The 13,987-nt window shown below is 42.5% G+C and overlaps 1 protein-coding gene across 6 annotated transcripts in view; it reads right to left on the bottom strand.

The window, feature by feature from the left end:
* Positions 1-13,987, bottom strand: part of LOC310828641 (amphiphysin-like) — an 86,633-nt gene that overhangs the window by 15,571 nt on the left and 57,075 nt on the right. For 4 of the 6 annotated variants that reach the window (XM_083706326.1, XM_083706329.1, XM_083706327.1 and 1 more), the window contains exons 6-15: positions 13,041-13,148; positions 12,913-12,936; positions 11,702-11,787; positions 10,777-10,852; positions 10,178-10,260; positions 7,343-7,484; positions 5,494-5,622; positions 4,527-4,634; positions 1,725-1,748; positions 5-28 (exon numbers count right to left, since the gene is read on the bottom strand). In XM_083706326.1, the coding sequence (XP_083562452.1) occupies positions 5-28; positions 1,725-1,748; positions 4,527-4,634; positions 5,494-5,622; positions 7,343-7,484; positions 10,178-10,260; positions 10,777-10,852; positions 11,702-11,787; positions 12,913-12,936; positions 13,041-13,148 (804 nt within the window). The remainder of the gene's footprint in view (positions 1-4; positions 29-1,724; positions 1,749-4,526; positions 4,635-5,493; positions 5,623-7,342; positions 7,485-10,177; positions 10,261-10,776; positions 10,853-11,701; positions 11,788-12,912; positions 12,937-13,040; positions 13,149-13,987) is intronic. The other 2 variants (XM_083706328.1, XM_083706331.1) reach the window with 1 other exon arrangement.

Raw genomic sequence — 13,987 nt, forward strand, 5'->3', positions numbered from 1 at the left:
TTACCGGCTGCACCAGTTCATTGCTTGTCTGTACAGAAGAAAACCAAATCAATAAAACGAGAATTGAGTGGCTGTCTTTCTGATTCTGTGTTATGCCACACTCCCCATGGCAGCCATTTTGTGTTATGCCATGCCCACTGCATGGTAGCCATTTTATGAGTGACACCCCCAGCACTCTCTCAAAATTCAGAATGTGCCCACTAATCCAAAAAGGTTGCCAGCCTTGATAGGAACTGCTGCCATGCACCCAGTGCTCCTATTTGTAGGAGATCAGGGTCCTCAACAATCTTGGGGGTTCCCTTTTGGGGTGTCCTAGTTTTTTACATTTTGAAATACGGCAACCCTAATATAGCATAGCACACCTGGTTTGAGTCAAGCCCCATTCCATCCCAAATCTCAATGGGTAACCCAAACCAATTTTTATCTCTCAGCCTCACAGAACATTTTTTTGAGGATAAAATGAAATCGTTCTAAGGATTTTCTCACGAGAAGCTTCAAGAGAGAAATTTCACTTCCACGATGTACACCACATTTGATGCCACATTCCATGCCAGTAATTACCATCCTAACCATATAAAGAGACCAGTTTTATACAGCCAAATCCATGAACTACAACTAAATTTGAATGAGCCCACATGGTTGTGATTTGTAACACTAGACAAACTAAGACAAATTTTCCTTGGGTTCTTGGTAAAGAAGGTTCATTCAGAATTGTTCAAAGCCAGGACTTAATAAGTCCAAGAAAATAATCAGACTGAGTTTCAGATTCTACAGCACTAATATGGCTGAAGTAATCGCTGCATTTACTGCAGGGGGAGTATGGCAGGGGGAGAAGACACACAAAATGGTGGGGAGCCTTAGTTCCCACCCACCACTCAGTTTTTCTGGGTTTCCCCCCTATTTGTTTCTGAAAAATTGGGGAGAGGGGGAAATGGGGGGGTGAGAAAAAAACAGGATTTGCTCTTGGTCCCCTCCCCCCCGGCCTTCACATCTCTGGAAAGATCATTAATGTGCAGGTGGAAGTTATTAACCTTTCCAAACCAATTCTGGAGAAGTGGTTTCTTTTTTTACGCAGGGATGCTTTGTTTTCCCTAGTAAATAATACTACACGTTTGCTACCATAGGCCAATTGCAGATATCTCATCCCACTATGTGAAGACAATTTCAAAGCTTCTGGGTATATAGAAACGCAGGCACAGAAAACCTCTCAGGAAGTTCCAACATCACATCAGCAGGTCTATTAGAACCCTTCCTTCCTTCCTTCCTTCCTTCCTTCCTTCCTCCCTCCCTCCCTCCCTCCCTCCCCTCCTCCTGCCCTTCAGTCTCCTCCAAAGGACCCCCAAAGTCCTGTGGAGCAGATTTGGGATGCACAGTGGGCGGAGGTGGCAGCAGAGGGGAGGGGAAAAGGTAAGTCCTATTTGTGCAAGCAAAAGTCCATTGTTCAAGCAGGACACCAGAGCAGGATGACACCCTTGGTCTTTCCACCTCCAAATCTAACAACATTCTTATTTTACATAACTGCATTTTCGCCCAGTCATTCTGTTACTCATTTATTTCCCCTTCTCTGTCTCCCTCTGCTGTCAAAATTTAGACTACATACTCCTCAGGGCTGAAACCCATCCTTTCTTCTCGTGTCGATACATAAAGCGCCTTGCATACCTATGGCACCGTAGTAATGAACAACAATAAAAACACAACATGCAAAGATAAAGAAACCAACTTACCGTCCATAAATCCCAGGGAAGCGTCTGAGAACAGGGGAAAGAAGGACAGTGTTGAAAACCTCATTTGTACACCCTGTTATGTGCTGCAAAGCATAATTAGACAGTAGCATGGTTATTCATGTGCTCCATAGAGTTCAGCATAGCATTCTCTTATGGGGGGGGGGGGCAGTGTGTTTATAAGGCATTTCACAAATTTCTGTTTGTTTGGTTCACTGAGTTCAGAGCACCAGGAAAAAGAGATTCAGACTCTACTTTTTAAAGGCATAATTCTGCGGGAAGTGAACCTGCTCAAACCCTACGGGAATAGTCACGGCTCAAGAGGGCAACTGCAGAACTTAGTGCCAGTTCATAACATTACATTTTAAGGTATACGCCAAGATGTTTCAAGCTTTGATAAAAAATGTAATACAATTAGCACCCATTGCCACATGCTGGATCACACAGACACACCCCAGGAGCTATGATCAACAGCAAGGCAGCTGTACAATAATGCTGTATTGTGTTTTTAATATTCGGTTGGGAGCTGCCCAGAGTGGCTGGGGAAACCCAGCCAGATGGGTGGGGTATAAATTATCATCATCATCATCATCATCATCATTGCAATGTGTGAAATGATCCTCAATCCTTAGTATACGGGGCTTCCCAAAGATCAAAAACAGGATTTCAACAGGCAACAACATATGGCCACAGGAAATTATTTAGGCCTGATTGATTGATTGATTGATTGATTGATTGTCTATTTCCAAATTTGCAGGACTGCATAGGTGTGCTGAGACGCACAAGGGAAGCACAAGCAAATCCTGTAAATGATTGGCAGAATTGCCAACTACTAGACGTGCCACGCAAGACCCGTTCTCCATTTATAAGACCTCAGTTGTTTAGTGTGGCAGCTCCTACACTTTGCCTACTGAGATCAAGCAGGTGACACCACTGTGTTCCTTTTGATGCCTGCTAAAAACATTCCTGTTCAAACAAGCCTGCTTCAAAAGATGGGGCAATTTTAATCTGTTTTTAGTAGTATTTCAACTTTTGTATTCTTAAAGTAGGGTTGTCAATTTTTTCCAATTTTACTGTTTTTATCTTTTTGTAAACTGCTTTGAGGTGCTTTTTTTTTTTTTTACAATCAAGAGGTGTGTAAAACTTTATGAAGTAAATAAATTATGAAATAGTCTATTCCATTTTCTTTATGCACTAAAAACCTGCCTGCCTACGCAACTGTACTACCAGACAGAAGATTCTCTTTGCAGTTTGTTGCAAAGCATCCTGAGTTGATTTTCAGTTTCTTAAAATAGTCCTTCACTGACTCACAAGCAAAACGGCAACTTGGATCACGTCAAACAATTTCCTGATGTGCAAAAAAGGGCAATACAGTACAATAAATTTTGACTTGTTCAGGCTTCTCAAGTTTGAGGATTTCGATTTCTTCTCTGCTCATGCATCTTATGTAAATAGTTCCTCTGTATGGCCTGAACCCAGGATCTCTTAAGGACAGTCTTTTCCTGTCTCAGCCTGTCTGCTCCTTAAGATCTTCAGGGGCAAATCTTCTCCTCTGCGTCCCAATGGAAGTGGAGGGGCCGGTGATTGTCATGTAGGAGAGGGGCCTTCTTTGTGACTTTGTCTAAACTACAGATAAACAAATTTGTTCTTCAGGAATTTCGATAATTGCTTTCCAAAGCCATCTCCATGTGCAGAGTTTTAAATATTAAAATATCATCCATCGTGTCCGTCCTCTGCACTTCATAAGGATGAAAATGTGTTTGAAAAATATGAGACACTCAGCTGTCAAATGCACTTTAATCAATATCTGTCTGTCAACTCCTGTGAATGTCTAACAGTTCGAGGAGGAGTTCTAATGCTCTAATAACAGACAAGATTATTAGGGGAACTGGAAAATCAGCACTGGAGTTTACTTCAAACTCTCTGTCAAAGACTAAAGACATATACTGGAAAACAGGAGAAATTTTCTTTGTCAGGAGGAGAGAGCAGGGGCAAAATAGCAAGCAGGATATAAAGAGAAAAAAAGGAGAGAGAATTCTGTCTCAGGAATATGAAGTTCTGGTATTGTAAAGCTGTTTAAATACAGAAGAGTATTAAATACAGAAGAGTTTTGTAGAAAATCAGATGGATCATTTTTACTAGGAATAATATAGACCCATCCACATGGACAGAGAAAAATACAGTAGTAACACTCATTTCAATTATGCTCTATAAAGACTCAGTTTTTCCCTCCTAAAAAGTAAGGGGAAATGTGTGTGCGTCTTATGGAGCGAATGCAGGCTGCGCAGCTATCCCAGAAGCCAGAACAGCAAGAGGGATTGCTGCTTTCACTGCGCAGCGATCCCTCTTGCTGTTCTGGCTTCTGGGATTCAGAATATATATATATATATATATATATATTTGTTTTCCTCCTCCAAAAACTAGGTGCGTCTTATGGTCTGTTGCGTCTTATAGAGCGAAAAACACGGTATTCTTCATTGTGAGATCTGCAAAGTAGCTATGGCAAATTGACATTGTCATGAAGTACAGTCAGCAAGATCTGCGAACATGCGGTTTGCACATTCCTTTAGAGACCATTCTAAGACGCAGTTTATATGCTATCCGGAGGAGCACAATTGCTCCCTCATCATTGTTGCTCCCATGCACACCAATAAGTTTGGGCCAGATTGTGTGGTCGCATGTTTCCCGAATTCCACATTTTCTTGGTGCCTTCATGGAACTGTGGCGCATCCACAACCCTGATTATGGGGTGGATGGCTTCATAACTGTACATATTTTTAAAAATATTTCATACGAAAAACCTACCTGAGACATTGGTGAATGGGTTACCACAGTAGCTGCTGCATCAGGTTTAAATGGATCGAAGTCTAGGTCTAACAAAGACTCTTCTTTTTTGGCTTCAGGAACTTCATTCTGTTAGGGCGGGGGAAAACACTGAACAACCACATCTTTACAATTTTTTAAAATTTTAAACACATTTATTCAAAAGTTACAATTCAGCTTTGTCCACTGCCATAATACCACAGAACGATTACCCAATCCTCAATCCCTCAACCACCTCTTTACAAACTGTGCTTTATTGCCACCTCTCCCTCAAATGCAAGTTTATTGCTTGCATTTACAAACTGCTTTTGTATGAATAGTATCCACAATAATGAAGATTATGTAAAACAAAATTGATAGTATAAGGAACTTAGCACGTTAGACTGTGGGCTGATCCACACTTGCCTTTCCTCCGCTCTTTTCACACTTTAAAGATCCGTGTCCAAGTGGCCCATATTTTCGCCTGCTCTGCGAAAACCTGCTCTTTAGTGCTCTACTGGAGCAAACAGCAGTCTCTGGAAAAACAGAATTGATGTTTGCTCTGGTTGAGCACTAAAGAGCAGATTTTTTGTGGGGAAAGCTCTGGAGCAACAAATAGCATGCTCAGAGCTTTGAAGCATGGACTTGTGTCTGGAAAGACCAGAGTAAAAAGCAAGTGTGGCTACGTCCTGGGGCAAATACTTTTTCTGAGCACCTGAAGAGGTTCTCGAGGACTTTTAAGCAATACTTCTCTTTCCTGTTACACAGCTGCTATGGAATCAACTCTGCAACCACTGCCAATCACATCTAGAGGGCCACAGGTTCTCCATCAGCCAAGAAATACACAGATCAACTCATTAACTCACAGCCTCGGGGTTGTTGTAGGGATAAACAGGGACTATCCCAGAGACTATAACTGGGAGAGGTGTCCTGAAGCTGTTAAGGAACAGCTTTTGAGGCCCTGACTCACCTGTGAAGGAGTTGTCACATTTATTTCTGGAACAAAATTGTCATCAAATAAGCTGATGATATTCTCCTGCTGCAGTTCTTTTGTCGGTGTGAGTTTAGGTAGTGGTGGAACTGGGGGTCCTTTCCTCAGCTAAACAAAAAAACAATCACATTAGGAAGTGTAATCTTTAAGGCAAAGATTGAGATAATTTGTGGCAGGGATAAAATAAACCTAAAACTGTCAATGTTTCAAGCCTGGGACTGATCAGCCCTGCATCATTTTGACTTTGACACCACCAAATATTCTAAAACCAAGTAGGCAAGGGGGCACCAACTTTTTGAATTGCACAGGGCACTGCTGAAACTTGAGAGTTCCAAGCCCAGCACTGGGAAGTAGAACCGTAGGCAGAATCAATGAAAATCACCTCCCACGTTCCATTTGCAGAAGGCCCTGCAAAATTGAAGGCCCTTGCATTCATGGAATGGGCCCTTGCACAAACAAGAAGCCACCGTTGGATCTCGCTTCCTGATTTTCTACATCAGGAATGAATTGCCCACGGTCCCTCCAAATGCAGTTGAAATCCCTAACCAAGGTGGTCAGTGGTCAGAAATGATGAGAGTTGGAGTCCAGCAACATCTGGAGGACCAATTCTCATCACTGTTCTACACGCCACCCAGTATGATCATTCAGTGTAGAAAAATACACTAATCTCCAAGTAACTGAACACATGACATGACAATTTACTTCTTTAAAGCATATCTAAAGGCATCAAAATCCCGTAAAAATATTACTGCTTGAGGGTGACAGCCTCTAAACTGTAAAATAATGACCAATCAAAGTCAATGACAATGTTTGACGCGAGGAGAGGAAAACAATGCTAGCATATTTTGCATACTCTCTAGATCTGTGCAGGTCAGAACATTATTATAAATTCCAGCTGGTTGTCCGTGCTCAAGCCAGAATCTCTCCAGCTGCAATGAGCATGCTGTGCTGACACATTTCTTCCAAAGTAGCGGAGAGCCACTGACAAAAGAAATCAAATCACATTTACCCTGCAGGAAAGGAAATTATATTCCTTTTATACCAAGAGGATAAAAATAGCCATAGTAAATCCACTGTTTGGATTGAAGCCAGATGCAGTTGGCAGCTTTCAGACGTTTCACCATAGTAATTGTAATGGGGTAACAGTCCTTTTCTTTGTAATGCGATTGAAACGTTTTAGATTTCCTTTGATTTTAAAAAATGAATAAATACCCCCCAAAGTAACCAGATGTCCCTTGGCACATTGCAGTATGGAGGGGTAAGAAAGAGGTGGGCAGATCTCACTATCTCCTCTCCTTTCAACCATCCCTCACTGCTGCCAGCACAACTATGCCAACTTCCTTTTCTTCCTGTTTGGGCAGGGCAATTTTTCCCAAAATGGTGCCGGTGTCATCATGAGGCTTCTCTGGAGCAGCAACACCAGCACCTTGCTCAAGATGGCGCTCTCCTTGAGAAACCTGATCAGGTCCTCTAGGAACTCTGCTCCCATCATAAAGGTTCTTCCCTGACTAGCAAAGGAAGTGGAAGAGCAAAGGGTCAACAAACCTAGCTATCACACCAGTTGGGGGCTGAGGATGGGGGACAAATGGAGAACAGTGTCGGGTAAGTGATGGGAGTCAGATTTCTAACTCTCATTTCAGGAAGTGATAAGACAAGGGCTCCCTCTGGACCCTCCTCTCCACACCAATATTTAGGTTCTAGTAATTCTGATGGAAATTAGCTGGTTGCTAACGCCAAGCTTTTAGAAGAACTGGCTAATTTCATTGCTTTTGGCTGGGTTATCCCCTGCCCCCTTTTGGTATTTTCATCTTGATTCTGTTCCTACTACCTGTGAGGGAGATTTAGGCCGTGCTGGTGCTGGAGAAGGAGGAGCAGCCAATGTATGATTGGGACTTGCTTCAGGGCTATGCAGAGGGGACTCCTCTTCAGGCGGTGATGGAGTTTTTGCAATGCGGAGAGGACCTGAATCGCTAATAGAATGCAAAGCAATATTTTATAAAACATACAATACTGTTGTTTCAACATACTGAACTGCTTTTTGGCTCCCACAAGACACACCCATGAAGTCTGCATGGTTCCATCTACAATGTGTACATTTGGTTCCTTATGTGATAGTACGATGGATTAAATCCTGGGATACCAATCCTATGTTTGTCTAGAGATGTATAAGATCTCTGTTTTCCAGAATTCTGAAAATTCTCATTTGTTAGAATTTTGTGTGTGTTCTCCCAGCTCATTTGTTATCTCTTTAGGACGCAACACTGTATCTGAAAATGAGAACTAAAGTTATTTCCGAACGTCTTCAACTATCACCACCCTCACTACTAATTCCATCCACACTCATCTAGCAAGCGAAGGGCTTGGGGATGGAAGGGTGTGGCCTGAGAGCCTTGCTAACTAAGAGAGGAGACAGAGGGAGAAATTGGTCTTCTTTCCTTTCACAATTTAGAGACAAAAAATCCCCACATCTTTTCCAGGCCCTCTGTGCTTCTGAGAGGACTGGATGGAGAGGTGGTCGCCTTGTTTCCTTTGCAGGAAGCACTGACAACGGAAACAGGAAACACACAGGTGTTTCTTCCACTGTATCTGCCCTTCGTCAAAGCTTCACGCAAGTCTGGCAAGGCCTTGTCTCCTTCAAACCCAGGGCTGGATGGAGTTGGGGTCTTTTCTCACTGACAGGGCCTTTTGCAGAGAAGATCATGCCTCTCCCTTTAATTTTCTAGGAAGCATGGGAGGGCTGAGGGAGGGACAGGATCGCATGTCACTTCTGCAGATGCCATCATGTCTCAACAAGGGACATCTTTCAATATAAAAGCTATTTAAACCACTGAGCCAGATCCTCTGTGACTACAGTTCTGTTGTCTAAATTGATGCGGCTAAAGAACAGAAATTATGGAGCCCAACATCTAAGAAACATTCTGCAATCTAACATCTAAGATCTATGATCTGTGAAAACTATAATGTTGTATTTTGAAGAAGCATACAGCTAATGCATTCTATAAGCATCCTACTCAGTAAGCTGACACATGGGCTTCAGCACTTCTGTGGAAAACTAAAATAACACATGATTGACCAGGCCTCAATCATGTTCTCTATACTAAATCAAAGTAAGATTATTCATAAGCTACGAGACACCTTAAGTGTTCACTCACCACCTCTTTCTGTGGAAATATTTTTTTCAAAAAGAAAGGATGAGATATTAAAACATTCTTTCTTTTCTATTCTATTTCAACAAAGCTACAATTCTGTAGGGCTATGCTGAATGTTCTCCAGAGAACATTGTTGGTGCAAAAGCTGGCTTTTGGAGGCAGGTGCAGTAGCTGCCTGAATTTACTCATCCACCCTCCAATTTACATTTATTCATGCCTTTATGCTATGATTCAACATCGCTACACACAGTGGCGGAGGAGGAACCCTCTCCGGCACCTGGGGTGGGGCAGCCCTTACGGAGTGCGCATGTGAGGCATCCTGCACAAGAGCAGTCCGTACAGAATACCGCACTTGCACACTCTGTACGGGCTGCCGCTCATACACAGTGACCACATGGGCTGCCACTTGCACGGCGGCTGTATGGGCTGCCTCTCGCATGGCGACCATACGGAGTGTGCACACGCAGCAGCCCGTACGGTCGCCGTGCAAGAGGTAGCCCATACGGACGCCCGTACGGACTGCGCACGCCCTCGGCCACTCTACTGCTGGGGGGAAGCAGGGGCCATCTTGTCACCCCCCCGAGTGGCACCCAGGGCAGACCCCCGCCCCCTTCCTATGCCCCTGGCTACACAACTGCTGCTCTGGCACAATCTATCTTGTTTAATCAACCTTCTTCCTGGCTATTTGATCCCATCCAATCAGGACTCATGAAGATGGTGCCATGATATCGCATCCATTTCACAAAGCCAGTTCAGAACGAGGGCAGAAAGCCTTCGAAGGCAGCTGCACTGTAAATACTTAGGCGCCCTTTCACACATTGAAAAAAAAATCAGAGGAGAGATGCTCTTCACAGTGTGAAAAATATTTACAAAATGCTCTCTCCTCATTTTGGCTCAACTTGAACATTTTCTAATAGTCTGCAGCTGCCCCGCGCCACAGTTAATACTATCATGGTAAACTTGCAAGCACTGTGTAGATACAGAAAGTACTTATCAAGTTCGTACAGCCATAGTTCAGAGGCTGCATGAAACTATACGGGGATGTGCAAAGAACTGAGCATTGGAACAAAACTTGCAGACACAGAGGAGACCAAAAGGTCCCCCATCATCTGATAAAGTGCAAGGAGTTGTGCCAAGCTCCAACTACAGCTCCAGACAACGCCATCCAGCATGGGCAATGGCCAGGGATGATGGGAATTGTCATCTATCAGCAGCTGGAGAGCCACAGATTCCCTGTTTGTTACCCACACATTCTTTGAATGCCTCATTAGGACTAAGGACTCCCTTCAGTCAAGGAACATGGTGGGTGACAAAGGTTGCATTACTGAATAAAGTCTGCTTCCAACCTAAAACAGGGATTGAGGCAAAACCAGGGGGAACACTCGTGTTCAACTTAAAAAAAAAGAAGTTTCACAAACTTTGATTAATCTTATACTGTCAAAAGTTACTGGTTATATTATTGGATGAATGTGGCTCAGGTCATGCACAATGCAGTTTGATAGACAATATTTTACCTGGGTGCTCCAAGAATGGTGAAGGCCTTGTCAGCATGTTGCTCTCCCAACTTTGACATCACCTCATAGAGTTTGTGGCATAGCTGAAGGGACAAAAACAGTTGTCATTTTATAACAGCTACTTTAGGTAGGGTGGGGAGAATAAACTAAAAATCAGATATTTGTTCTACTATGCGACTAAGCTTAGTCACCCTTTTTTAAAAAATAGGATATTATCACAGTGACACACAACACATGTAGAGTGCAAGGCTTCACACTTAATAGTGTTGCAAATAGTCTTGGGGTTACCCCAGGGCCAATTATCCTAAACCCTTGTTTCTAAAAGCTCTGTCATTTCATTACCACAAGTTCATCAGGGGGCTCTCAACTTAACAAAGCAAACCTAAGCAGTAGACAGTGGGAAGCCATTAAAAATAATTACTGCATCATGCTAGTTTCATTCACTAATGTTAATCATAGTAAAAAGCAACCATTTTTGTAACAGAAAGGAAAGAGGAAGCAGGAAAAAGATTACATGTGTGCATCTTGGCACCTGCATTTTTAACCTACTTCAAAGGTGTCTGTTGCTTTTCTTCCACAGCGCATTCATTATTACTCACCAAAGCTATTTCTTTGTGAAATTTGGCTTCAAGGCTGGAGATATTTTTGAATGTGTTCACATAAAAGCCAACACGTCTAAAAGGAGATGACAAGGTAAAAAAATGAAAAGGTTGTAAAGAGAAAGAAAAAAGAATGAAATGTATTTTTTTGTCCAATGCTGTTTCCTCCTGTGGCTTTGAAAGTTTCCTACGCCTTTGCAAAAGTATGCTCTATTCTCATATGTACAGTATCCAATTTGGAAATGTAAAAAGGGACCATCTAGATATAACATATACATGGCAACAGATCTCCCCCATCCCCAAATTTCCATTGTGCTGTGACTTAAGGTAAACCTCCTTTAAATACAACCCCAGCACCGCTTATCAATGGTGAACCCCACACCAGAGTGACGATACACCATGGACTGAATTTCAATGATGGAAAAATGCAAGCCCAAAGTTGCCCATAAGTGCACCATTTGTAACATATGTATGCTGGATCAAAGAGGGAAATCAGGTCTATGACGCATCAACTATGCTGTGGATTTGCATCTTTGGTGGATTTCCTCTAGGTTCAAGTGAGGAGCATATAAACATTCAATTTTGTCTAGGAGTTTCATTTTTGGATCAAACATGCTGCATATCTGCTAACTGGAAAAAAAAACCACTGCTGCAATAACTGGTTGTGTTTACTGAAGCTACATTAAAGTCTCATTAAAGCAGGCTTCCCCAACCTGCGGCCCTTCAGATGTTTTGGCCGACAACTCTCATGATCCCTAGCTAACAGGACCAGTGGTCAGGGATGATGGGAACTGTAGTCTCAAAACATCTGGAAGGCCGAAGGTTGGGGATGTCTGCATTAAAGCATTACAAAGAGAGGACAGCCTTAGTTCTCTGGGCTTCCATGAAAAGTTGAAGGACACAAAGCATCATCTGCTATAGCTACCTTGACCATAAAGATGGCAGCTCTTCTTGCAAATCGATGTTGAAATCTTCAAACACTTTCTGTGCTTTCTGAAACTCTTCCTCTGCCTAGAAAGAAAATCAAACAGATTGGCACAAATTGGTGCAAAAACAAAAGGGCACTGGATGAAAAAGCAAACAAGTCAATTTCTGGGTGGGTTCTCCTCTGGGCTGGTAATCTTTTAAGGACAGCTGGGAAGTTGGCAGGCAGGCAAGAAATGCCTTCAACTGAGGAATCAGGTCAGAATCAGCAGCCTGACAGATGAGGTGGACCTTTCTTGGACCTTTGTATCATTTGACCTTTATATGGCAGCTGCAGTACTGCCTTATAGTATAGCCATCTAGTGAAGTGCAGCAGAAAGGAGGCAACAGTTGCCTCTATTGGAAAGGTGCCATACAGATACAGAGAGTAATGGTCGAACTATAGGAGACATTAATTGTTACCACTGGGACCTTCTCCCCCAATGCATAGACCAGCTTTAGGGCGCCTGTGGGGGTGGTGGAAGATGACTGAACTCTACCTCCTCACAGTCCTAATGTTGCTGAGTCCCACCAGCTACAAACTTGATCCTGACTGCTGCCAAGTCCCCAGCATAAGACACCTCCTGCCTATGGGCTGTATCCAACTAGGTTCTACTCAAAGCAGACTCACTGAAATTAATGGACCAATTACTTCCAATGGGTCTACTCTGACTAATTATGCGTTTCTGCTTCAAGGATGTTAACTAGTTTAAAGCTTATTGCCTTTGTCCACAAGCCTATATATATATGTCCATAAGCCTATATATATATATATGGCAATTTCACACACTCGTATAATGAAGTGATGGCAGGATTTATCACACATAGCACATATCAAGAGGTATGACATCTCAGTAGCAAGAAAGGGTTGCCAGTGTCACTCCAGGAGATTATGCCCATAGCCAGCGAAGGGTCAGGAGAATCCCCCAACCCCTTCTACCCCTCTGGGCCACATGGTGCATAAAACCATTTGCACTGCACTGGAGAAGGGGAAAGCACATAAGCCAACACTGGAAACACCAATCTGGCCCTAGGGAAGGCCAGCCTTGTCTCTCTAGGCTGGCAAAAGCTCTATGTAAAAGTCTTAGCTCTAGGTCATGACATGGTATGCCAACCATCCACAGCAGTCTAGCACATTCTAGATAAAGCCCATGTTTGTTTGTTTTTGCCTACCCTTTTGTTCTGTGGAGTTTGTAGCTTGGGCATTAAAAGAGAAAGAAAGAAGATTTAGCAAGCACTTCTCAAGGAGCAACTTCATACAGAAATTCTGCTGCTGGTTAGAATTTAAAGGCACATCTTACCTTGGAAATCCTGCCTTCGTCTTTTCTCTTTGAACTCTGCAAGGCTTCCAAATGATGTCTTGCACTGTCATAGTCCACTAGCTTTCTGCTCCGCTTTGCAATACGATTCTATAAACAGTGATACCCAATCAAAACTCGCAGTTCTCCTTATGCATCCGCATAGTTTAAGATGCATCTTTTGCGATTTTGAAATGTTCAGTCTTTTTCAAAAAACATTTATATCTTTTTCTCCTATCACTTAAGAACTAAGCTTCACCTACATTCTTGTTTTTAAACTCAGATACTGCTGGTAAAATAAAATGCACAGCTTTCTTTCGTCAACGTTTTAAAGGCTGAATTTCTAAATCTCACATCAGATTCACTCAAAGGCATTCTAGAACATACTGCCACAAAACTTATTTAAAACTTCAAAGAGCTAACTTGAGCCTCATCTTGTGCTATGTAGATTAATCAACAAAGTGAATATTCTGTCAAAGTCAATAGATTTAGATGGTTCCTCTGCACTAAGCAATAACAATCAAATCCCATTTTGACATATGTTTGTGGCTTAGTTAATTAATACAGTAGCCTGACATCAGCCCCAGTTGGGCCTCTCATTAAAGAGATCAGGATTCTGCCTGGAATCTGTTTTCCACAAATAGGCCATTACCTGCTACAATAAGGTATTATCAGTAGGAACCTTTCTACAGAGAGAGAGAAAAATCAATACAGCAAATACAGAGAGAAATACAGAAAAGTATAAAACAAAAAGAAGCAGAAGAAGAGATTAGAAAACAATTTGCAGCATTTTCCACATTCTCTAAACTTGCAGCCTGGGTTCGATAAGGAGACTTCACAGGAAAGACAAGGCACACAACAAGTGAAACAAAACTCCACGTACGCCAATCCATACGGCAAATGCTAACATTGATGTCACACAGATGTCAAACACATGAGAAATGTATTTT

The sequence above is a fragment of the Podarcis gaigeae genome, assembly GCF_964106915.1.
Source record: "Podarcis gaigeae genome assembly, chromosome: 12".
NCBI classification, from domain to species: domain Eukaryota; kingdom Metazoa; phylum Chordata; class Lepidosauria; order Squamata; family Lacertidae; genus Podarcis; species Podarcis gaigeae.